This window comes from Ips typographus, linkage group LG2 (assembly GCF_016097725.1).
Source record: "Ips typographus isolate SLU linkage group LG2, UJ_Ityp_2.0, whole genome shotgun sequence".
Taxonomy (NCBI): Eukaryota; Metazoa; Arthropoda; class Insecta; order Coleoptera; family Curculionidae; genus Ips; species Ips typographus.
This window is the reverse complement of record NC_138423.1, coordinates 25,482,224-25,508,981: the sequence shown is the minus strand read 5'-3', so window position 1 is coordinate 25,508,981 and position 26,758 is coordinate 25,482,224. Positions and strand designations below refer to the sequence as shown.

At 33.4% G+C, this 26,758-nt stretch overlaps 1 protein-coding gene across 4 annotated transcripts in view; it reads right to left on the bottom strand.

Annotated features, from left to right (window-relative positions):
- Positions 1-10,456: 10,456 nt before the first annotated feature.
- side-VI (sidestep VI transmembrane protein) overlaps positions 10,457-26,758 on the bottom strand; it is a 190,972-nt gene continuing 174,670 nt past the window's right edge. For 3 of the 4 annotated variants that reach the window (XM_081973461.1, XM_081973462.1, XM_081973463.1), the window contains 7 exons: positions 23,249-23,408; positions 21,294-21,523; positions 21,054-21,236; positions 19,690-19,873; positions 17,725-17,982; positions 16,669-16,832; positions 10,457-11,680 (listed from right to left, as the gene is read on the bottom strand). In XM_081973461.1, the coding sequence (XP_081829587.1) occupies positions 11,366-11,680; positions 16,669-16,832; positions 17,725-17,982; positions 19,690-19,873; positions 21,054-21,236; positions 21,294-21,523; positions 23,249-23,408 (1,494 nt within the window). In that variant the 3' untranslated portion in view covers positions 10,457-11,365. Of the gene's footprint in view, positions 11,681-12,158; positions 12,199-16,668; positions 16,833-17,724; positions 17,983-19,689; positions 19,874-21,053; positions 21,237-21,293; positions 21,524-23,248; positions 23,409-26,758 lie in introns of all 4 variants that reach the window. The other variant, XM_081973464.1, reaches the window with a different exon arrangement.

Below are 26,758 nucleotides of genomic sequence, written 5' to 3'. Positions count from 1 at the left end.
AATTCCACCCAGTCTACGGTATTAATTTTTAATTTTTGGTGGAGGGGATAAGGATAATCCCTCCCAACCGCCACCCAAAGAAAAATCAGACGTGTTCTATCGCTTCTAGGGATCAGAAGCTAACAAAAAGGTTTGGCACTTCAATTATTTTATAATGAATAAGTCGGTTTCATGACTTATTCTTAAAACCTTGGTGAGATTTTTTTACGTGCCGATTTATTGCGCTCTAAAATTAATAAATTAGGAGTGATAAAGCTCTACGTGGAAGAAGGGTGAATTTTAGAGCATTATCTCCCCGCTGGCATGATTTATGCTGCGGTATTACACCAGGACGTGGAGGAAATGACGGTTTTTCACTCCAGTGTACAGCCAGAAAGTTAGCATTAATCAAAATATTTTCTGTTTTAATACTCTCAAGACACTCTTAGATATTCCCTTAAAAATACTTAGACTACCTACATGTAAATAAGTAGAGTGATATTAGCCACACTCAGTCTGTCTGTAAATTGTTTTATCAAGGCAAATTAAGGCCACATGTTTAATTATTATGGGAATTTATAAACAAACTCGATGACAGATTATAAACAACTAGTGAATATTAAGGATTTCAATTTGCAAGCAGATCAAGCTATAAATAAATAGACACTTTTTAATAACGTTTGGTTACAATCACATTATTGTAGTCATCATAGCAAGCTGTTTTTTGTTTTAGTATAAGCTTTTAACAGCAACAAAAGGTTGAAAAAATGATAATTTTGTTTAATATTTTAAACAATGTTTAATCTAAGGTCTTTTGGTATAAATATGTCCTTTGCTGTGCATTAGAACCTTTATGGGGCAAATTAACATAATTGCACTTTTGAACAAAAATGTCATTTTTTTCAATTTTTGAACGATTGTAACTTTTTTATTTAAATTCCAATCAATTTCACTAAATCGCCTTTAGAAAAAAGATAAAAAATACAACAAAATAAGCCAAAACTCACATCTCTAGCTCTTCGTTTTACCGAGATACTGAATCTCAAAAGAATTTTTTTGAAAAATTAAAAATTTTAAAGTGCTTTTTTTGCGCCTATTTCACCTAATTTAAAGTTCTTTGGTATAGATACACCCTTTGCTGTGCATTAGAATCATGGAGCAAAATAAAAATTTGCCAAATTTGCACTTTTGAACAAAAATTCCATTTTTCCAATTTTCGAGAGGTTTAAAGCTTTTATATTCAACACACTGGAACCTTTCTGGAGCAAAATTCAAGTAAATGTGAAAGAGGTAGAGAAATGAAAAGTATCAAAGTTGCATTAATTACTGAGATCTTTTAGAATTGTCTCAAAAACGAACACTCTTCTGAGAAAAAAAATCTAGTTTATCAGGAAGTGAATAAATTTTAAACTGTCTGAATTTGATACTCGAACTGACAGTCCAAATAAATAAGCTCCTACAGCACCCTTAAATACACAGACACAAACAAACAAAAAGAAAATCAGAGGAAAAATGGGGGTGTCAACTTCACCCCAAAAAAAGCAAACAAACCCCGAACCACGAAACGTAATGTAACTTTTAAAGCAGAGCAAAACAACACACACACACAGAAAGGCATTTTTATTATATGTTTAGAGAGAGTCAGCTGTTTGGTCTATTTTCGACCCAAACGTTAGGTGACACGCGTTTTCTTGGCCCCTACACCGTAAATAACGAATCACAAATAAAATAGGAGTTATGCGACTTATTTTCAATGTGTAAATTTGAATTTGTATGGACAGTACGTCGTTTTCTCAAACAAATCATGTAATTGTATAATTATTGACTTGTACAGCTTAATGTCACTTTGGTAGTCACTGAAAGCTTAGTAAGTGGAAGACAAATCGGTCAAGTTTAGTTGAAAAAACTGCATGACTTTTAAAATTTCAATTTAGTAGTTAACAAACTTTAGTTACTTGAAGATGATAGAAATTTCCAAATAAGAGTCAATTTTATCTAAAATTGTACCATTTAATTAAATTGTTTAAGCTTTACACGTTTATTGGTTATGTAATTTAATATATTTGGATGGTGGCAGTGTTAGAATAACAATAATTAGATAATTGTAAAAAAAATAATAATTAATATGTATTATCTGGTCGTGGACTATGTAGTCCTTTTTATGGTCGTTTGGTGACCTGAGTGAATCATCAGCTAATGGAAAATTATTAACATTTTGAATAAGATTGATGTCTGATGACTGTTAGATCACCAATGTGTGTAGATCTTGTTATTTTATATGATTTATCATTTCACATGCATAAAAAGTATGTACACGTTGTTTGAAGTTTTGTTAGATTTTGACTTTTAACTTTGTGGAAGTTTGCATTAAAATCATTGAAAGAGCAGTTTTTGTGTGGAAAAGCCATCGCTTGAATCAGTTACATGACAGTGACAGTTTCTTATGTAACGCAATACGAAAAGATAAAACGGTAAAAAGAAGAGTAATTTCAACTAGAGAAACAGACGCAAAATAACATAAAACTGTCCTGCTACAAGCTTTAAACTCACAACACTGATGTCATAATTGATATCTACACTACTTCCAATTATTAAAACACTGTCATCATTAATCCCTTCTAATGTTGGATTAGTAATACATCCATAAAAGCGACATTTACAACATTTAACTCAACACTCCCTCCCCCTAGTGGAATAAATAGAAAATTAACGCCGAATAGACATAAATATGAATAAACTCCAAAATCAGTCACTGTCAAAAGTTAATTCTATTTAAAGCCAAACGGGAAATAGTCGTAGTCATTAACCATATTAATAGACAACCGACTTTTAAGCCTTAAAAAAGCGCTTAAGGTGCCCGGGAAATCATTAATAAACAAACCGAAGGGCTTTCACACTCTGAATAAACTCTCGACTTTCTCACACGCGCGATAAAATCTTCATTTTCGCACTGGAAAACTGCTTTTGTAAAGTTTCCACGCGCTATGCAGTTTTCTCTTGTTGTTCCCGCGGTGACGTAAATGACTCTTACCGTCCTCGTCTAGTTTTTTAGCGTTCAAAGAGATTTACAAGGTCGATAAAAAACAACCACGTAGTCTATTTTTTTTTTCAAAACGGTTCAAGTTAATCGGCAGCATCTCTAATTTAGCCGGGTGAAATAAAATCCGTGGCGGCTCCGTAACGCCATCTGAAATTTCGTACCGGGCTCGATTAAAATCTGGTTTAAAGTTTTTTTTATGGATTGTGGGAACGAAACTGGATATTTAGAGCGCGGAGGAATAAAAAGCGGACGCCTCCCATGTCGCGTTTTTACGTGCCGAAAAGATGCATGTGAACGTGATTAATTATACGCAGTGGAAGTCGTTTAGGTTGCTATTTTGAATGACGAGATCTGGCACAAAGGGCAATTAAAAAAAATCTTTCAAAGGCATAGAAATATTAATCTAGAACGCCGTCCACATGTGCGTAAATTACAAGCACTGTTCATGGTTAAACTATTCATTGTGTAGAAATTTTCAAAAATGCTGCACATGCAGACTTAGGATATTTGTAAAAACTATTCACTGTTATGACAAGATGGCATTTGGATAAAGTCAAAGTTAATAAATGTCATAAAACCAACTGTTATAGTTTAAGAATTATGGACTACTCTTTTGTGTTACATTTAGCCCAATTGTGCTCTTTATTCCTTAATACCGAAATAAATTTAAATAAAAATAAAATAAAGATGTATGCTCCTGATCAAAAATGCACTTAGAAAGTAGATGACAGTTCTATAGAATTATCTATTGACGGTCTATTATTCATTTTCCTAAATATTACAGTCTGGATAATCTTTAAAAGAATTATTCATATCGTATAAGATTTTCAGGAAATTGAATTTTGCTTTTTATTGATCCGTGTCCACTAAATTTTATTTTTTATTTTCTTTTTGCCTAAAACATTTCATAAAATTGACCTAGTACCCTGTACACCAGATGTCACTCAGGCGATTTTTGAGGACATTATGAGAAGAAGGAGAAAAAACCAGATTTTTCAATGGTCTATGGTTGCTGTAGCTGAAAAATCAGCTGAGATATTAACAGTCAAAGTTTTGAGGTATCTTTTTCAAAAAACGGAGTTTCTAGTCGGTAAAATAAGTTTTTGGCCATACCTCCCAAACCAGTAGTACGGAAAACGTTTAAAAGGAAAAAACTGTGTAAACCACCCCAAGCAAACTGGATCTAAAGTTTGATCGGCAAAATTCCTATTGGAACTACATACAGGATTACCCTACACCAACAACTTTCAATATTTTGGCTCACCATGTACACCAGAGGCCACTCAGACGATTTTTGGACACACCACGTGAAATAAAATGAAACATGGGATTTTCCAATTGGTTTACTAGTGCTGAATTTCAAAAATCTTTTCCTTTTTTTACTAAGGTTATATCAGTAGTTATCATATTATATAATACTACTTATTATATCACGATACACCTCATCAAATAAGTTACAATAATTATGTATATTCAATAATATTTATGTATATTTTTATGCACATTTCTATAACTTAAAATAAAAAGAAGTAAAAAATATAATTAAATCAACTACATATTCACCCACCTCAGGATTGCTAGATAGTAAAGAGAATTATTTATTAGTTTGTCTCTGATCCTGTTTTATCATTAAAACAAAATAAAAAACACAAAGAAAAACTTTAAACGATAAACTTGTGTGAAACTATATTATTTACAGATTATTACGTTATTCGTAATTTATTATTATTTTTGTGGTTGTTTGCAATATTTGTAGGTTAGAAGAGACAAAAACCGGGTAAAAACTCTTTCTCTCTACCAAAAAAAGTTACATAATAAAGAAAAAAGCATGCTGAAGAAGCGCCTTTTACATGAAGTAAGACTTTATGATCAACTACAGTAGTTAAATCTATATCACTATGAATGTTATATCGAGAAAGAAAAGTACACTTATTTCACGTTTTTACTACTTTCAGAGAATTATAAAAAAGTGTTTGCTGGAAGTTACTTTGTTACATTTTGGCTTCTAAAGGACAAACATAATTTTATTTATAAAAAAAAAAGCCTTTAAGCGTTTGTTATATTGTTTTAAAAACATCCCCGTCGTAAGTCTGAGAAAACTTTCAGAAACTCTGCCAATTCCGTATAAAGTTATGAGGAGTATGTTGGAAAACAACCGCCTTCACTGGCCACCCAGACCGATAAAACACCAGCTTAAACGTACCTTTTATCCTTCCCCAACCATTTCGGAAATTGGTCCCGAATCCCCAAATTTATATTCCCGAAGATCGTTCCGCGTACAGATATTAATGACGAATGACTGATCTGTTAAAAAGTTTTCCCAGCCAATCCAGTGGCGTAGCCGTCAAACTTTCCACACTCACGTAACAGTGGCTAATCTCAGTTCCACACCACTGGTCTGGAAATCCTCAATCCGGAAACGGTAAATCCCGTCCTTTTTCAATAAAGTAAACGCTAGTTGCACCGGCTCAAAACTTACGCGAAATATTTCATTGAGCGTGAAAGATTTGAGGTTCGGATGCGGTCTTTCTTTCGGGCTCTATATAATTATGTGAATGGCAGTCGGATGGAGGAGTTTAATGTGAAGTTTAAGAGTAATTGCGAAAGTTGGACGTGTCTGTCCAGTGTAGTGGATGGCAAAAGCACTCAGAACTGCAGCTTTCGAGGATCTGTTGCTTGTGGTGACAGAACTGTTTTAAACCAGCTTTTTTAAGTTTCACATGATATACAGTATAAGGCAAAAGTAATCTAGAAAATAGTTGATCACGATACTAGATGGTAGATATTTTATTACTGCCGAGAGAATCGTTAAGAAATAGTGAAAATTGTAGTGAAAAAAGTAAAATTTAATGTGACAGCAAAATTTAACAAGTAAATTTAAGGTCTGTCATAAAGTAATTTTTGGTCAATATTGCCAAAATAAAATCCTGAAACATCAAGAATAGGCTGTTTTGATTTGCTATTTATTGTTTTAGAAATGTTGGTTTATCAATAATACAATAAATAAAGTGAAACATTTATGACAAAATGATTCTTGTACTAAATGAGTAACAATCTTCAAACTTTTTTGTAAAAAATATGCATTTTCAGCCTTTTGTCACATTTTTATATTACCTCATGTTTAAATTATGAAATTATAATATATTTTTGAAATGAGAAAAATGAGGCTATTCTGAAGGTAATATTATTTAAACAATTTGTAATTTACTGACAATTGTCAAAAACTGTCATAAATCTGTTTCGAAAACTGTAAGATAACTGTGTTAAACTCTAATTCTAGGCAAATTTTGATAGTTTTGATATTAGCACAAATATCAGTGGTTTTGGAGGAAAATTTAGCTAGACATCACGTGACTACTGTCAAAGTATCTGTCATAAATCTTAGAATTACGTTTTGTATCAATTACTGCTAGAAAATTAAACCTTGATTTTTGCAACATTTGAGCACAATTTGACAGTGTAACAGTCAGGAACAAATTTGCTTGTCAAACCCACGGAGTAAAAAAATGACTGTTTTAGGCACATTTTTGGGATCCCCATTAAATTCCCTATCGAGTAACCTGAAATAACACTACTAAATTTAGTACAGTCAGTGAGAAAAGCGGTGTCAAACTTTGAACTGTTAGAAACACTGTTTAAAAGGACAGTCAGGAAAAAATCGCCTGTAAAACCAGTTGGAGTGAGAAAATGACTGTTTTAAACACATTTTTGAAATCCCCATTAAATTTTATATCCAGCAACCTGAAAAGTTGTGTATTAAATCGTCTGTATAGTGTATTGGGTTAATCCACGAGGAATAAATCCATAAAATACTGCCATGAACCTTCTGTTGACTGTATTCAATTTTAAACTATCTATCCAGTTCAAATGGCGTCCGCAAATACCAATTTTGTTACTCTTTTTCTTTCTTCTTCGTTTTTTTTTATATAGTCGTCTACTGTATTATTATCTTTATTCCAATCTTTTTCAGGAATTTTGGCAATACTTCTTGATCTTAGGACACACAAACATCATTTTAAGCACGTGATTCTAGTAAACCGTGTATTTTTTTGCACTGCTTGACATAAGAGAGTTTTTTTAGGTAAGTGAGAATTTTTTTCAAAAACTATTTTTGCTGATATGAATTGTTCTCTTCGTCATGAGGATATTTTTGTTGAAATTCATAACTTTATAAGGTTTCAAATTAGATAGAAATCCTAAAAAATGTTATAGTAGACAAGGTTGGTTGCCTTGAGGGGTGAATACCTTCATTACGGGTCGATGTTATTTAACAATTAAAACTCAACTTCAAAACAAATTCAATATGTTTCGTTTAACAATTCTTGTTGTAGTAATAATAATCAATCGTACTTTATACAATGCGATATAATGCTTGTAATATAATAATATTAACAATATCATCTTTCGTTGTTCTAGTCGTTATTAGATTGTGTAGATTAATAAAAGTTGTGTTGTCACTAAGCATAACTAACGGAAATTATGAAAAAAACAAACACTTCGTTTGTTGGTTTAAAGTGGACAATGAACGGAAAACGTTCCTATTGCGTGACTTTTACAAATGCACGATAGGGAGTTATTGTTATTTATTATAGATAATAACTAAATGAGAGAAGGCTCACCATAATTGCAACCTGCAATTGAGGATAGAGTCTTAATATAATGGTCCACTTCTTACAGGAAAATCAGTTGGTGAGTTACATGTAGTTAAATTTGTAAACGGGTTATAGGTAGCGTCCCTGAAGGAAAAAAGTACAAAGGAATTAAGTTTATAAGTTAGCACTTTAGGCCATATTTAGTTTAGATATTTTCTTATCTAACCAAACCTAATCTATTGCAAAGATTCAAGTAAGTAAATATTTCTACTGACTGCCAGAAAAAATCAAAAAGTTCTTTTCCTAATTGAGAATCAATACTTATTGAAAATTAAACGCAAATTTTCCATAAAATTCTTGCATATTTTCACTTTCACACCTAGTGCTAATCAAACGTCAGTATTGGCAGGGAAAGGTCCAGCTGGCCGTAAAGTGTAAACTGAAATCCAATTCCAGGAATAATCAATCATACGTCTCGGCACCTTCGATAGCAGCTTTTCGGCCCCTTCGTTCCTCGTTTGCTTGATGTTTCATTAACCCTTCAGCAATTTCCATCCATTACGTTATCGTTTTAAATTATTCTTGCACAAACCATTATTTTAAGATTTTTTGAAAAAAGTTTTGTTGGTCTATTGTTTTGTTCTCTTTTGGGCCGCTACTGTTCTTGAGGAAAACGGAGTTTGAGAACACCTGGCGTCCTCTGGAGGAAAGTTTTTTAACATATCCCACAAATATAGACTATTTCAATCAGAGTTTTCGTAGACGCTTTGCCTTAGTTTTGATGTTTCCGTCTAGAGGGCACCAATAACAATATATTCTGTGGAATTGGAGTGGTCTTTTGTACCTCAATATATACAGTGGTGCTACCTACAGCTAAATAATTGAACTGTAATTATATCGATTGATAACAGAATCAATAACTGAAATAAAACCTAGTTTACTTGATTACGACACGATGTCGCTAGAATCACTGTTTTACTCTCTGTCAACTAGACCTCTTCTATCTAAAACTATGAGTCAGCTTCGACTGCCTATTTGATAGCTTAATTTTATGACATATTAGTGACACAACTGTCAGCTGGCCCTGTTCAAACACTAAATAAATAATCAAACTGAAATTATTCATTACGTTTCCATATTTTCACTTTTGATGTTTTACATTTTCAAACAGAATTTTAATGCATTTATAATGTCAGAATAAGTTGCAGAAGACACCAATCCTCAAAGACATTCCTGGCTTTGGAATCAAATATGTTCATGAAAGGAAGGAAATGACAAACAGTCTTCTCCACAATACTTTATTATGACCTTAGATGGTAAGGTCTGCTCAACAAGTTTCGGTCACATAAATGACCATCTTCAGGAGCTTAAATCGATCGATCAATGTGACTACTGTCTTTTTACAAGGGGAGAGACAGAGAGACCCATGTTATAACGAATTAGTGACTATAACATAGTTAAGTAGGTGAACAATGCTCATTATGGAGAAAAAACTAACTATAGCACATTAAATTAAAATTAAACAAAAAACTTAAACTAGACCCATTTAGGGCTGGGTGAGACCCTAGGGGGAAAAAAAGATCTTAAAACTCGTGCACCATCCACTGAAGAGGCGATCAAACAGGAAACAAAATGGAGGTGCAAAAAAGTTTCGTTATAACATGGGTCTCTCTGTCTCTCCCCTTGTAAAAAGACAGTAGTCACATTGATCGATCGATTTAAGCTCCTGAAGATGGTCATTTATGTGACCGAAACTTGTTGAGCAGACCTTACCATCTAAGGTCATAATAAAGTATTGTGGAGAAGACTGTTTGTCATTTCCTTCCTTTCGTACTCTTGCGACTCCACTGAAAGAATATGGACTACTACTTCTTTCTGAAATATGTTCATATTAATAATCGTTTATTGACATTTGACACCTGACAGGGCTCAAGTTTATCAAACTGTCAAATTTTGTTTAAAAATCATTAAAACAAACACCTGACCCTAAATATTGCAGTTTTGACCTTGAAAATTATCTCAAACGTTAATTTTTATCTGTCTGTAAAATAGTTTAAAAAAAAGTCAAAACAGTCACGTGACTTTAATGAATACATCAGTTTTGAAATTGAAAATTTTCTGCGACATCAAATTAAATCTGTCAAGTTCAAATTGATATAGAAAGTAAGTTTAAGAATGGCCGCATTTATAAGAACATGTCGATTAGTAATCGATTGACAATTGTCTTCTGAATGCACTAAAATAAATCGATTCTAATCGAAAAAGCATTAAACGTTATTTTGTTCATCGAATTTAAAATCCGATTTTTCGTTTGCTAATCGACTTTTTGGTACGAATGCGGCGAATGATTGAAACAGTCACGTGACCCTAATAACCAAAATTTTAAACTTAAAACAGTTAAGATTCTGCAAAACAATCAGGTGACTCTGAAAAAATTAAATTTGAAAATTCAAAGTTCAAAATTTCAACAGAATAAAAAAATGTTTAAAAAAATAGCCAAAACCTTTATGTGACCCTATAATTACAGTTTCGTCAAATTGAAGCTGTTAAAGTTAAAATTGAAAAAAACTGAGTTTAAAACTATTAAAGCAGTCACGTGACCTCAAGTAATGCAGTTTAGAACTTGAAAATGTTGCGGAACGAGAAATTTAAACTGTTAAAGTTCAAATTAAATAGTGACATGACTGGACTGTCATCGTTCAAATGTTAACGAGATAAAACAATTGATCTTAAAAAACAGTTAAAATAGTAGTCACTGACTCAAGCAGTTTTAGCAGTTAACAAATAATATTTAAAAACACACACAATTTTAATATAACATGGGAACACAAATTAAAACCAACAATACTCTTAACACTTTATTAATTACACTGTAAGGAGTAAGTATACATAATTTGGTATTTTTTTGCATTCAAAAAAAGACGTAATAAATTCCCAAACGTCCAAGAAAGAGATATGGTTTCCCGATATTATAGTTACACGATATAAATTCAATAAAATTCATTCTTCGACATCGAAGTACATAATGGTAATATCACATTCATATTATGACAACAGCTTAGAGAATTAGAGAGAAAAGTGTTGACGTGTATCTACAGGTTTATTTTATACAATAGTGTGCCAGACACGATCAAAATCATGTTCACCCTGATTTTACTCCTCACATACATAAAAATGCGACAGTGAAGTGATTTGTTTATTTGAGCGTTTTTTTGTTTTGCTTTAGCTTTACACTCTTTGAATTAGTCTTTAATGTTAGATTTGAAATATACAATATAGACATTTATTTATTAGAGTTATTATTATAATAGGAAACATTCTGGTAACGAATTAAGTAGTAAAAGTTTCCTAAACCTTGGTAAAACTGAACTATAATTGACTACAATTTTATTAACATCAATATATTATCATATCATATGTAAAGTCGATGTCGTTTCCGGTACAAAGCACCAAAACGACAAATCGATATGTAAATATTTAAATGCTCAACAAGAAAAAGCAATCACCAACTCAAACATATGACCGTTTACAAACAACTCTTGGTCCCATACAAAAGTAGAAAAGTACAAACTTTTTAACGGATAACTTCCAGCTTTTCCTATTAAAATATTGAAGCAAACTTATACAGAACTTTTTATTGCTCCAAATACCACGATAATAAATATTACGCATATCGTAAACCCTGAAGTGATTAAAACAGAAATTATATCACACTCTAAATTTGTTTATGTACAGCTTTATACAATAATATAAATTAAACGCAACTTTCCTGCTGACATCCCATTAAAGGTGTCCGTACAGTGACAACTTCTCGATGGTACAGTCCCTGTTTTGTGGTGGGGAAGATTGCCGTTACCGGTGAAATAATTGGGGATGTTCGACTGTTTGGAATGGGCGGAGGTGGCCTACGCCCATGCTCAATTTTCGTATAGATCGTTGATTCATCCCCTTTCCTTAAGGTGGCGTATTGTTGAGTTGGTGAAAACTGTTGACCCCCATTTTTGATCGGATCAAGTGAACTCGGTCTGGCTAATTGAAGTTCTGCGTACACCACTTCGTTGTTAGGTCCCTGGAAAAACACCTTATTTTAATGTCTAAAAAAAACGTTATTAAGGTTTGACTACTTTGATGTGAGGCCAAAAAAAAACCATCTTATTTATTCATGTATTCGTGTAAGGGCACCATTATTCACTACAAACAAAAGGCTGTATGTATTAAACAACATATCGACGAGAGAAGACAAACAAGAATGGGGACATTGGTCTAGTTCACTTCCCCAATGCAAATTTTCTGTCTTCCACTGCATCGTATGTCGTCGTATGAATATTGAACGATCCTGGTTAGTTTGCATGCGATGTGGTCGGCGAATTTTTATACTGTTTGTGTGCAAAAGCGTCAATTTTCAATATTCATTATATGTTGAATATTCTGGTGCACAATCCGGCAAGGAAGATATTCAAAGACGTTTTTATTTTATTCACTATAGAAACTGGTTAAGATTTAAAGCAAGGGAAAAGAAAGTTTCGCTGAAATTTCAAGCTACTTACATTATATCTAGTAAATGTCTGTGAGACTTCTGTAAGAGCCCTAGAATAGAAATTTTGTTTATATTTTTACGGTAAATCAATAAACTGCTGAGCAATTAAGATGGATCGCTCAAATTTGTTCAGTTAAATTTGTTGTCTGAACACGAAACCAAATAAATATGTCTTTCTGCTTTAGAGTATCAAGTTGAAAAAGAAATTTTTTTGTAATAAATCACCTATCTTTTCTTTATTTTTTTTAAAATCTTTAAGCATTTTCAGTTGGACTAATTCTCTCTTGAACTGTATTAGGATTACCACTTTCGATTTATAAGCTTAAAACTTGAACAGAGAACTAGATAAAATGATAAACACAAAGGTGTTCCATTTGAAAAACTTGATTATGCTTTTTTTAGAACTGACTCATTTTTGATCACTCTGTATCATTATTTCGATGTATTTCTGCACCCACAGTTTGTTTAACACCACCAAACACAAAAACTAAGAACAAACTGTTTTCTAATATGTGTAAATAAAAATGGTTTTGGGGACTAAAAATGTAAAATATCAAATAAATTGAAACAGATAGGTAACCCTGTATACCTATCTGTTTCAATTTATTTATCGCTGAAAGGTGCGGAAAAATGCTACCATAAATTCTCGATACTTAAATATGATGATATAGCCCAACTTACCTCTGTCCAAAAGTCGATGATTTCGGAGAGACAGAGTGTCAAAAGTTCAATTTCATTTTTCTAAAATATTTTTTTTTAATAATTGTCACAACATTTGACTAAGGGGGGTTTTGTGGTGTGAAAAAGTAAGTAAGCATAACCCTGTATTTCATTTTTCAATAAAGATTCTCCAACGTCTTTTACCGAAAAAAGTTATACTTGGTTGATTTGGGCAGTCGTTTCGAGATATCTGGATTTGACACAAAGTTATTTCAGTTTTCAGTGCCATCCGCACAGTATTTATATCATTATCGTGCTTCTTTTCTGTCTGAAAATAAACATAACCTAATTTCTTATTTGTAAAACTAGAAGCATCTTTTTAGGGCTACAATAGTCTGAGCCCTGAGCTTTTTCGGCATTACCTAATAAAGTTTTTCATTTATTTCATTAAAAGTTCGTTAATACTTAAAACAACCAAGTTAAGTTTATATTCATTAAATTTATTTGTGTTATTTGTAACATTAAGTTAATAGAACCTTTCTTCTTTACAAAATACCAGTAGAACGACACTCAATAGAAGATAGTTCAAGAATACCGTCGATTACAAGATTTACACCCACTTTTTCTCATTTGTTCTATTCTATCACTATCAAGAATATGTCTCCTGTATGGCTAGGCTAGATTAGGTTAGCGAGTAATATTAACCTCCAGAATCAACTCATTTCCGTATGTTTAAACGTCAATTATTCACAAAATCATAAATCCAGTTTAACCCTACAGAAAACACTTTTCCAAAACCTCCTGCAGAGTTATTAACATTAATTCTGCACCTCTCTCCATGCTCCCCCGCGGTTTCAACTGCTTACCTTAACAGGTGGTATTTCGAGTTACCACAACTTTCCAGCTACAAATCAATTTCCATGCCGAAACTTCCAACCACGGAGTTGACCTAAACATCCGCAATGATAATGAATCAAACCGAACTACCAAACAGAAAAACAAGCTGCATTCAGATAAAGCCGGTTTAATTAAAGTTCTCAAAATCGTTTCGAACTTTCAGGCCAGACCCGAAACCCGAAGGCTAATCAAATATCAGAGTTTTGTTGTGGAAAACTGGACGCCGGTTTTCGCATGTGGAAGTTCCAGTGACACTGAATTAATTACAACTTTGACTTTCATACATATTTGCAGGCCCATTGCTTCGGGGAAATATGAATTTGTTACGCTCCTCGTCTTTCAAGAGTTTTTTTTCTTTAGTTGCAGCTTACATTTTTTTTGTACGTAATTACTGGGCGGAAATTGTTTTTGCAGCGTAATTTTTGAAGTTAGTCTGGAATTCTTTCTTCACGTAATTAGTTCGAGGAAACCGCTCTAAACAGCGATAAATTTTAAAGTTGGCGCACCTGGTTTACTTGAATCGTTCTCGTTTCGAATTAAAATTAATTGCTTTCTTAAATAGCGTTATTATGAGGTTTTCAGTGGTGTTACTTGAACCAGTTTCTGTTTTTATTAATTTCAATCCAACAGGAAATAATCCAGTGCCACGTATCCTAATCCTCACCCTAAATTGAAAATTTTTCATTAGACCACCGGGCTTTGGAGATGGATTAACCGGCAACCCTGACACAAAAAACAGGGAGCTTTATTTTTATCAGTTCCGCCTGTTTGTCAAATGAAAATTGATACAAGCAACCGTAATTCTGCAATATATTCGAGTGGCCTTTTATTGCCGAACAAACAACAACACTCACGCGAATGTGGAGCATCGAAAACGCGTCCTAAACCTGTAAATAATAAAGCGATGCATTTAATTAAACAAAGAGTCACGTACGCGGAAAATTCGCGCAACATTGTTCGTGCACGATACTTTTATGGAGCCGCCTGCCGTAACTTGTTTTACTCTATTTTTCGAATGGTTATAAATATTTACTACAGCATAAAATTGTTGATTGTCGTGTTTTTGTTTTTTACTATCCTCGTTAAATTCATCCACTTTATATTTTCGAGTTTGCTCTAAAACATAGATAGTTTTCATAATTTCGAGGTGTACGATACGCATTTTCTCATTTTATGCAAATTTGCGTTTATATTATTATTTATGAAATAGCGTAACCAATAATTTAAATTTAACCTATTTTAAAAGTGTCAAGAGATTGAGCCAGGAAAATGAGTGTAGTGTGTTGCACTAATAATTCTTCATTAACTTTTTGGTGTTAGATGTTCCTCCAGTGTAGTAGACCAAACTTTGGTGTTGTGTTTTTAATTGAGACACCCCATGTAACTAGTTCAACTGCTAACTTCTCAAATGTAAAAAGTACAAATTCGGTTAAAATAGAATAAACCCAATTTTGAGAATATTTTAATACAAAACAATTTTTTTTAATAAGCCGAAATCTTACGGTTGATACTTTACTTGAGCGTCCTCAACTACTCTGGCCTATTTATCAACCTAACCACTAACAATCAATGTTCTTCTTCAATCAATAAATTTGATTTTCTTAATTTTTAAAGTTCCAAAATAAGTGCGCTAGTATTTACTGCAGCGTTGCAAAACTGTGAATTTTCCTAGAAATTACAAGAAATGTGTCTAAAGCTAACATTGTGATTTTTGGTCCTAATTTATTGTTATGTTTTGCAGTTTAATAAAAAATAGGACAAATATTATATTTATATTATATTATACTGGTTTCTGGGTTAGTTTAATTATATTCAAAATTATATCTCCTAATCGTACCAGTTATCAAATTGTAATAATTTTGGAATTTTGCATTTTTGACACTGTACAAAACTTTCAACAAATTCAAAAAAACTCGAGAACTTACGAGAAAGTTGTCGGTTTAGACTATTTCAATTTTTTTTGTTTTCAGTTTTTTCAAACTGATTTTTTTCGAAACCTTGTTTTTTCCAAATTCTGCAAATTTTTTGTAATGGGACACGTTCCTAGAGGTTTGGTAATTGGTTGAACCATTTTTGCTATTTGACCCTATTTTTACATATATTTTGAAATTTTTTTCAGTAAATGAAAAAAAAAATAAGTGGTACGAGCGCAGGTTCTTTTATACAAAGTTGTCCTTTTTGACTATTTTAAGGTATTTGCAATTTTTGTACAATTTAGAAAATTTCGCATTTTTTCCTAAGAAGTCTCAAAAATGTTCTGTATTTATTACAGAAGATGCTTCGATGAATTGTATAGATCACGTTTATTATTCAATAGTTTTGATTTTGCTGTTTCTGAATTTAAAAAAATAAATAAAAAACTGGGAAAAATCAGAAAAAGGGTATTTTTTTCGGGATACTTTGATTTAAAATCTGATATAATCCAATGGCCTGCAATTTTACACCTGCTAGTGACCAGGTTAATATTAATCTTCGGAATTAATTTCAAAGTTCCTAGGTTTCAAATTTTATAACAATAACCGTAAAATCAGGCACAATTCTGTGATTTCTCTAGAAATTATCATAAGTACCCGAAAGTGAAAATAGCGGTCCTTAGCCAAATCGAAACTAGTTAAATAGGTAATTTTTTCAAAAATGTCTTGGCACTTGGAGAATACCAAAACGACCTAATTTGCAAAATTCCACTTTAGCTTGAAATTTTTAAAAGCCTTTTACTTAAATTATGTAGAGAGAGAGAGTATACTATATTAGTTAATTTTAACTCCCAGTTACATAACATATACAAAAGGTACGTGTAAGCACCCCTCCAATTTAAAACGGAAAAATCCTCTCTCAATAATGGAAATTGAAAATTGTATATTACTGTCATTTCCCTCGAGGTGGTTACAAATTAAAATTTTTCCATAATGCCACGTTATTCGAATTTAGGGGCTTAAAATTGGGAAAAAAATAAAAATACTTACAATTGCGGTGGTAAAATTCCGGTTTCTTGCCATGTACGCTTCGGCCAGAGGCGTCACGCTCGGAGGGGATGAAGGGGGCGAAACACCCGACGTTCCGGACACTGACACTACCGAGTTGTTCAAACCTGGTGTTTGCGCAGCTGAACCAAGTTGATAATCCGAGTCTGTGAAAATATATAACTGCTAATATCGGATAAAGTTTTACTAAAACAGGAAAATTCATTGCTTTCCAAGATCAACGCTAGGATGAGCGGACATTTAATTTTGCCTGGATATAATGAATATTTTGCCTACAGTAACCAATTATATTTAAGCGCAGTAATATTAGACTTTCGTTTGTAATAGAATGTAAATTGGAGCAAGTTTTCTAATTAAAATTTTATTTCGGTTGCCGGTAAAATTGCATGAAAACGTTATTTTCCTGACTCTGGCAATTTTTGTACGTGAGAATTTAAGGATAACTGTAAATTAAAACTTAAAAAAACAAAACAATTATGAATAAAATTGTAGTATTGGGTTTTTTTCGGAAAAACATCGATTTATATATTTTTTTTTGTATATGAATAAAAAGAAGGTGTAAATCATGTCCTAAAAACGGTCTAAAATTAGTAAAATTTACTTAAATGTTTAAAAACCATGTGGTTTCAACAAAATGTTGCAAGCAAAAATTGAAGACTTGTTATGAATAATTCCTCGAATCAAGTGTTAATAAAACACCGGTTTCCGAGCTACAGAGCGTTAAAATACAGTTTTTGAAGCTATTACGAAAATAAACCAAGTTTCCATATTGTGACTTTTGTACAAAATCAGTGTTTCAACTCATTATTGCTTAAATTTAAACAAAGTTGTTCTAAAGTCAGTTTCAGTATTGCTTCTATTTTAATATAGAATTTAATCTGCAAACACATTTAGTATAAAATCAACAAAACTCTGTAAACTCTAGAGTGATCAGCGAAACGAATATTCCAATTTGTTCTGTATGGGATTCAGTTTTCTCACTTCGGTAACCGATTTACGAAAAAACTACTTCAAAATAATAGATTACAGGTAACCTACCTTTATTTGAAGGTACAACGTCTGGATTCTTATCATCCTTCTCAAACAAATCCTCGGATTCAGACCTTAAGGGCAACGTCACCTTGTCCTTCACGGCTAAGAAGCGTGGCCGAAGGGCCCTTCCGTCCCTTCTCGACTGGCGTACCTTAAGGGCGCCCAAGATTATGACAGTGATGAGCAATAAGGCGGTCACGATGCCCACTAAGATGCCTAAAACCGGAGCGATTTCAATCTGGTCCCTTGTGCCTAACGAGAGCACTGCAAAATGATAAGGGTCCGAATCAAGGTGGTGCAATTATAGAGTCTTGCATTTTAGTGAATTAAACTTATATTAATCAAAAGCGGCGCAGACAAAACACGTGATAAGGGTTGATTGATAGGGCGCTGAGAGGACCGATGCACCCTAATATATTGTGCCAAAGGACCGCTACATGGAGAGAGAGTTTTAATGAAACAACTTCGGGGTGGAACTTGCTCCAGACCGGGTCGGGGAACGTAATTAAATTCTGCAAGTTAAACAGGCGCCGTTGTTTGTGTCCTGACCGCGGACAGTGAGTTTAAAAGTTGTCTCCTTGATTCGTTTTATTTGATGAAGGACTTAAAAAAGGTGCGGTAGATGGGTCTCTTTGAGGTTTTAACCCTTTTAGATGTTTACCCATTTATGGAAGACAATTTCGCCAGTTTACTGAATTTTCATTCGATATTTTCTAGTAATATTTTATTATGTAAACCCGTGCAATAGGGTGTACAGCTTAAGATACGAAAATCACATGAAATGAACCTAATCAGTGGCAGCTCGTGCTTCACAGTAAACAGAAACCAGTGCCGCAGTTTTTCCTACATTTTTTACGATTTATAAAATGAAACAATATGACAATAATTATTTTTTGTCTAAGAAATTCATTCATACAGAGTGTACCAAATTGGCAAGCTAAATACGATTGAGTAAAATGCTGTATCAAAAAAGTGAAAAAAAATTGGTCAACTTTGACGCCCCCTAGCGGTCAAACCATCGAACCAATTAACCAATGTTGTCATATTTTCACAAAGTTCATTTTATTGGCTATCCATCGACATGATTGACACACACATCCATTGACACCTATGATGGCGTTGGTGGTGGGCAAAAAAGGGTTGATTTATGATGGAAAAAGTCACGTCATTTTTTTATTTAAAAGAAAAAAATATATACCCGCCAAAAGTCACGTGACACCACTAAAAAATGCTAAAAATGGCGAAGGTGTGTGTGTGTGTCACAGAACAGAAAAGTAAAAATATATATAAATAAAAATCAAAATGGCCGAAAAAAATATCACGTGACCTTGGAAAAACCGGTTGGAATAAAACAATTAAACTGTTATTACAGTGGTAAAAGTTTAACACCCTGTGCAGTAAAATCAGTCGGTTTTGATCATAAGTTTTTTGAAACGTCACACAAACGCTGTTTTATTAATAAAACAGACAAAAAACGTATTAAAACATCGAACGTCTCTAGACAAATGAGCTGTAAAGAGGATTTAACAATTTATAACTTAAATATGCTTTTTTTTTGAGAAGAAGCATACAAAGTCCACGTGCACATGTGTACTGATTGAGAAACCGTCACTGAACAAACTAATTGTAAAACAGACATTTGTCTCTTAAGATGTGTTGTATGTTGATATTGTTACGGACATCCAGAATCACGAGCAAATGCGTTACTAGACACTTTGAGCATTCTAAAAATCACAAATCTCTAAAATTTCAATTTTGCCATAAGCCTTTAAAACCACCATAAACCTTATTTTGCTCATCTTCAAGTGTTCAAGAAACTAAAAAATAAAATAAAAATTACTGCATGATAAAAGTACACACTTCATGACTTTTAACTTTAAAGAGTTAAGAAACTCGCCGCCCGCATCGTTTCACAGATTAAAGTGTACTTGAGTGCCCAAACAGAGAAAAAACTCAACCAGTAAATCTCACCTGTCTGCTTCTCGGCCACTTTTAACGTAAATCCTTCTAGTAGTACTGGCTCGCTGCGGCCTTTGCTGTTGGCCGCGTAGATTAACATTTTCAGTTCCTTTCCGGGATCCAGGCCGCTGACGATAAATAGCGGGAATTTCGACGAAACATTAGCCTGAATGGCGTTGGTTTTCCCGTCGTAAACCTGAAAGAAATTACGGACTTCCATTAGATGTCAGCGCTCGCTTTCGAGCAAATAATTTTACTTTACAAACACCGAAATCCGTGCGGTAAATATTTAAACAAAAACCATAGAGAGAACATCATATCAAATCTAACATATGCCAGGGTGTGGCGCGCGATTTAATTAAGTTATTTCGACCGGAATCTGGGGAAATCTCACCGGACGTCTGCCGGCCAGTCAGGCTAATCCATATTAATAAACTTGGTAAGAAATGGGCTAAGTTAAACCATTGCAGCAAGGTTAATATGACCTGAGGGAGTCGTGTCCGGCGAATACTACCGGCCTAATGGATCCCTTATTAATCAAGCGCTAATCGCTAGCACTGAAATTACACGACCGCGGTTTTAATTACCTGCACCATATTAATGTAATTGCTATATTAATAAATAATTTATTTACAAAGCTTTATGGTAAGTCTACATTGTGTGACAAGTTTGTGTGCAAGCTGAAAGCTGCTTTTTTTTAACCAGTCACAAACTACGAACAGTGCTGGGACCATATTTACAACTGAAATGTTGACTTTGCCTTTTTTAAACTTATCTGCGGTATAACTATGAGCATAGAAGAGTGTAATGTGTAATTAGTGTTCATAACGTTTATTTAACTACTGAATTCACATTTGTAAACTATTCACCTTAAAAGTTGTATGAATAGTTAATTTTTATAATTTTTTTTCATAACACTATCTTGGTTTTCTTTTAACAAAAACACAAACTCGAATTGAATTTTGAGACTTAGAGATACATAACATTCAATTATTTTCCAAAACTAAAAAAATTTTGCTCGTTTCAGTGATTCTTCATCAAATATTTCGAGATCAGAATAATTGCTTTTCGAGCTCAGTGACTAGAAATTCAAAGTAAAGGAAACCCGTGAGGCAAACGACCAACGTTCTAACTCAAACCGCTGAAATTTAATCGACTGCTCTATCCGGAAGCAGAATTTCTCCGCAATAATAAGCTTCTACCCTTTATGCAAATCTTCATTATCCTATCTTAATTACAGCCAACTTCCTGAACTACCGTGGGCTGTCCATACATGCAAATGTCAATAACTCTATTCACTAAAGCTCGTAAAGTAGTCTTTTTGTAAAAACACTCGAAACGAGGAATTGGAAAGTTTATCTTTTAAATCCACTAACCTCTAAAAGGAAATTTTGGGGCTGTCCACCGTCAAATCCTTCGGTGCACTCAACTTCTAAGGAATCGTTCGTTCGATTCACAATGGAACAGTTATGTAAAGGGTCCGGTTTGCCAGCTCCTATAACGTGAAATATGCATGGTTCGCGTTGTTTTCCGGCCAAGTTATTAGCCCAACACATAACCTGGAATTTAAACAGTTTGAGAATTCCCAGGCTCAATCACTCTGAAAGTGTAACTACCGTTCCATAATCCATTTCTCCCATTGGTGTGTAATTGAACGTAGATGAAAACCATTGATCGTGTGGTTCGTATCTTGAAGGAAGTACTTGGTTAATCTCTTGCGAGTGGTTGAACGACCATTCAAATTTGTCAGGGGGTGGATAGGCGTCCACTTCGCACAAAATGTTAACTTTTTCATGTCTGGCAACACCGTAGACGTTTTTCTGATTTTTACGACATAATGCTGTGTCTGCAACCAAAATTGTATTCAGATATTGATTCAAAACAGTGGCAAAAGCGATAAACACAAAAAATATATTTGTGATAATAAAAAAAAATAAAATTTAGTACCCACATAATGCTTCTATGGTGCAAAGACAAAATCAAATTTGCCGTAAATCCTCAATTTTTTTTAGAAAACTCAGATGAAAATTTAAAACTTTAGAATGATTTGTTGGAGGAACCACACTTTACTACTGAACTCAACTTTTAGGCGATTTGTCTGTACGATGTTTGCAGTTGCAACGTTGCAATACCATAAGTTAAAACTTATAAAAATAAGCTCTTCCACTTATATTAACCGAGTATTTAGGTTAGCTTAGGTTACCAAGCATATTTGTATAAACTTTACTGTCTTAAAAATAGTAAAACTCAGTTAAAATATTAAATGTTAATAACGAAAAAAATAGCGTTTGGCAACGTCGCATAATACACAGAAGATAACTGACCGTATGTACGTCAATTACAGATGTCATTGAATGTTCCTTCGATTCAAGGACGGTAAACCGTAAAGGATTGCTCAATCGGCCGATTTTTGTTGTCCTTGCCTTCGATTATGAAGTTAAAACATAGTTGCCGCTCTTTTCCTTTCTTTACTTCTGTTTTCTGCTATTTTCAGATTTATGAGCGTCACGTCACGACTGTCAACTGTCGCAAATACGTCACAACTGTCATAATTTGCCTACCCAAAACTGTATAAAAGTCTGAATCAAGTTCACTTATACGGTAAAGTCAAGCTGAATTTTAATGGCTTAATGGCCAGAGTCTTGACAGTTGTGACGTGGCTGTCAACATTAAAGCCCCCTATCATCACGTGACAGCCGTCATATAAAGGTCAAATAACTGGCGTGAATACGTCACAACTGTCAAAGTTTGCCAATTTTGAATGTAAAACTTCCAAACCCTTTTCTGATACTGACAGAACGGATTTACAAAATAACCTGGCAATTACTCAACCCTTAAATTTTCAAAATGTTATCTTTTGCAGTTTTTGAAGTATCGACAGCGGTAGTTTCCAGTGGAACCCTGTAAAAGCCATAATCTGTCTGTTAAAAAACGAAAAAACTCGAAATATGTTCACAAGTCTCAAAATTGAAGAAGTTTCAACAGAAAACTACAATCAGCATTTAGATTGTAAAGAAGAAACAAAGAGAAAGCTTGTAAAGAATAATCGAATGAATATATTTTAGTAGATATTATTGATATAACAAAATCATTTTTTTTAAATTAGAACAATCATAAGACACAACACAAAGAAAATTAAAATTCCTCATCAGAACTGTAAACTAACCCCGCCCTTATTGTCAATTTATTGAAGTCATTTAAAGGCAAAGTGCAAAAAGCTCGACGAAAGTAATTTAAAAGTCTCCCTCAACTTAAAAAACTTCCACCATTGAAAACTTTATTTACTGCAACTCGCTTAACTATCTTTTCATCGGAACGGTTTAATGCAGATGCAGCTCAAAGTTCACTTTGTTCCCCCTTCCCTCATTTTTCCCTTTTTTTGAAGAAACTGTTTTCCATGAGACCGTCATTTATTCGACTGCGAGAAGTTTTCCTTTTTTGTTATGGAAGACTGGACCGTATGTTTCGAAAGCCAATGAGGCTTGGTATTGAGTCGTTTACCTTTTCGGATTGAACCTTTTGTCCCACGTCTCTGGACCTAGTTGCCGGCCATTTGTTTATAAACACTTACACATTATCCTTAACTGCACCACGTTGCTCTCTCCGTCTCCTTCGACGTTGGAGGCGATGCAAGAATAATTTCCTGCTTGTTTCCTGGTCGCTCCTTGAAGGGCCAAAGCGGCCGAACTCATTATGATGCCGGATTTCTGGTCGGCTTGCATCAACTGGTTCTGCAACAACAACACTTGAATATTAATGGGCCTTGTGGAAGTTTACAAACTACAAAATTGCTCTTTTTCCAGACACGATATTACCACTCAAGCTCCTTTGTTTGCATCTCGCGAAAAATGTACAAATGCGGATCAATTCCGCCAGCCCAATTTAAAAAGTTACGAATTTCATTTCAGCCGAGCCTTAGCGTAACTCAAGATTCCCGCCATAAATTAAAATTTTTCTTGGATTTATTTCCTACCGTCGTAAATATAATCAGGGCAAATTAAGTATTTTATTTCGCTTGTTTCCACTTGTTAAAACTTTACAAAAGTTGTGCGGTTTGGGGGAAAATGCGAAATTTCTGCGGTTTTAGCTTTGTGCTTTTGGTTCCGCCAGATATATAAACTAAACGTAACTTTATCGTCCTAAACACTTCGGTTAGGTCGTGCTATTCCAACATACTCTCCAGAGAGATACCAGACTTTCATATGTTGCTCCAACTCTAGAAACAGTGCTTAGGGACACAGACACGTTGTAAAATCTTATAATTTAAAATCGATCGTTTTGTAAATTCAAAACAGAGTGTTACTATTTTGTTATGGTTAAATTTGCACAAAAGATTTAAAAAAAAGTAATCCTATGTTGTTAATTTTAGGTTTTGCTGCTTGATTGCTCATTTTTTTCAACATAAAAGTTGTTTTGATTTTTGACTTTACAGCTTATAACCAAGAGAATCTTTTTGTGTAGAAAACAATGGTGGTTGAAATGGATATTTCAAAATCGTACTTTTTCCAGTAACGTGTTGGGGAAAAAAGCATCCACTACCCCTTTTCAACACCCTGTATCTATACTATACAAGGATACAAGCAAATTTGAGCTAGACACCTCCAAAATTCTTAGAGTTTTAAACAACAAAACTGGAAAACAGACAAATTATTATACGAGTTGAAATATTTAAATGATGGACACTGTAAACGCTCTAAGATGTTAGAATATTTTGGGTCAATAATGCATTATAATATACAGGGTGCTTCACCGTAAAAGCGCCATTTCTCGTCTAAAAAATCGTAATTTTTGTATAGCTCTAAAAGTTCTGGACATATTTGAACGATACATTATAGGTACTGTCATTAAGACAATAAAAAGAGTGTTCTTTAATTTTACCAGTGGCGTCCATACATGTGACAAGATATTATTATATTACAGAAAAAAATGGTATGCCTGCTATAAAATAAAAATCAGTCGTGAATTATTATTATTATTATTTTCACTTTTATACTTTGTGTGCTACATTTGGAAACTATACTTTCAAAATAATTTTTCTTCGATGTTTTTATTTAAAAAAAAATCTAATTAAAAGTCACTTGTATTTGCATAAATGTTCTAAAACCACTTTCAACACAAAAATAACCTAACTGGATGAAATGAGGAAAAAGTTGGCCAACTTTACAAAGTTCTTTCTCATATCGAAAATTGGATTTTGATCGATTCTCTTTGCGTAAAGGAAATTGCCTTAAAGCTTTTTCTTTTCAATTATTTTAGGCTCGTTTTTCTCAAGTAATATGCTGGTTTGAATGAAATTGTTTTAAACTTATTTTAATATTTTATCTCGGCTTTTTGTTAAAGTGACTTCTTCTTAAAACGACTATTTTACTGGACGGTCAGATCGGACCAGACCCTCATCTCAAAAAACAATAAAAATAAAAGGGACCGGCTGCTTTTAGTACCTTAACAGTACATAAAATGTACTTTGCAGAGTATAATTCAAAAACAAGTGCGACTGTTATATCCACGGAAGCAGTAAAACCGAATGAGTCGCTGCAAAAGTTCCTTATTCCGACCCAGAAAACGGCTCTTTTAAACTTCTCCTACGTCTTTGCCCAAACAAAATGCCCGTTTCCTTAAACCTGATCTATTGTATGATTTTAACCCAGTTTAAGGCAAGTAGGTGCCGTTGTAAATTTATCAGCTATCGAAATGCAGTTCTAATCTTTAGTCTATGTTTTAGTAGTTTTAGTGGGTGTGAAGTAAAACAAACTTAATCGAAGAGAATTTTTTTAAGCTTTTGTAGGTTAAAAAAAAAATAATAAAAGCTCTGCAAACCATAATACTGGGTGAATCAGAATGTCCAAATTAACCACTTATTTTTTAATCTTGGGAACTGTATGCATATTGATCCTGAAATATTACACTGTTGCCAACAATTTTAAATTTTGGAAGTAAAATCATCTAAACTGCTCACTTTTTCAAATAAAAATATCTATACTCAGTCTTGATGAGCTCTTAACAGTGTTCCTACTTTTGAGTTTAATGATCCGGATCCAAAAATGTGAAATTGGTAGGAAACTAAGTATATTTTCCAATATCATCAGCATGAATAATCAACATTCAAATAATTTAGGGATATTTTCTGTAACCTACCAATAATTCATGTAATTATGAAATCAATAAAAGACTGATAACCCAAGCAACAATGTTATTATCACCCTAAAACCCGGAGAAACCATTATGGAAAGCGATAAAACAAATTGTGGATCATTATTCCAATAGCTGTTAATTGACAGGTTTCTCAGAAGTAATACACGTGTCAGTAATGAGACTCTAAGGAAATGAAAATATTCTTAGCTTTCTGTTGATTGGAATAAAATTTTAATTAAATACGGTTTTGGATTTTTTGTTCTTATTTGAATAAGCGCCTGTTTAATACCCCTTCAGAGGGCGCTAATTAAAGAAATAAATTACTTTTGTAATTAATAAAAATTCAATCATACCTAACCAAGTCAGTTAGTTAGATATTTAACAGTTTTGACTAAATCAGGTAATTTTTCATGTGTAGAACAAAACGTGGCTGTAACTTACAATTTAGTAATTCAGTGAGAGACAAAATAGAACTTTCAAGATGGAAACTCTTTTTTTAATTTGGTTTGCTTAACACGTATGAAACGAGAAATATTTCCTGACTTGGAGGAATTCGGTAACTTCCGAACCTTTGTCGAGGGCAGCAGTAAATTTTTCATAGACGTGACTCCGTTTTATTCGACCCAAGACGTCTTTTAAAGGAAACTACACATTCCTGCATTTCCTTCGTCTCTGACAAAATAGATGTCTGTGTATATATTGCCATTTTAGTCTTGGCGGTCGTATCACAACGGGGAGGATCAATTTCAATTTTTTTTTTGTTCTAGCCTAGAGTGATGCAAGAATTTCAGTGTCACTTTCTAATTAAAATTCCTTTCAGTTTAGAACTAAACAATGCCAACGCGGTGGGGGGTGTTTTAATTTTAATTTAATAGAAGGGCAAGCGGGCGGAAAGTAATTAAACTTCTTTCTTACGTTGGCTGTAAAGTGCAAAACTAAACTTGGTTCG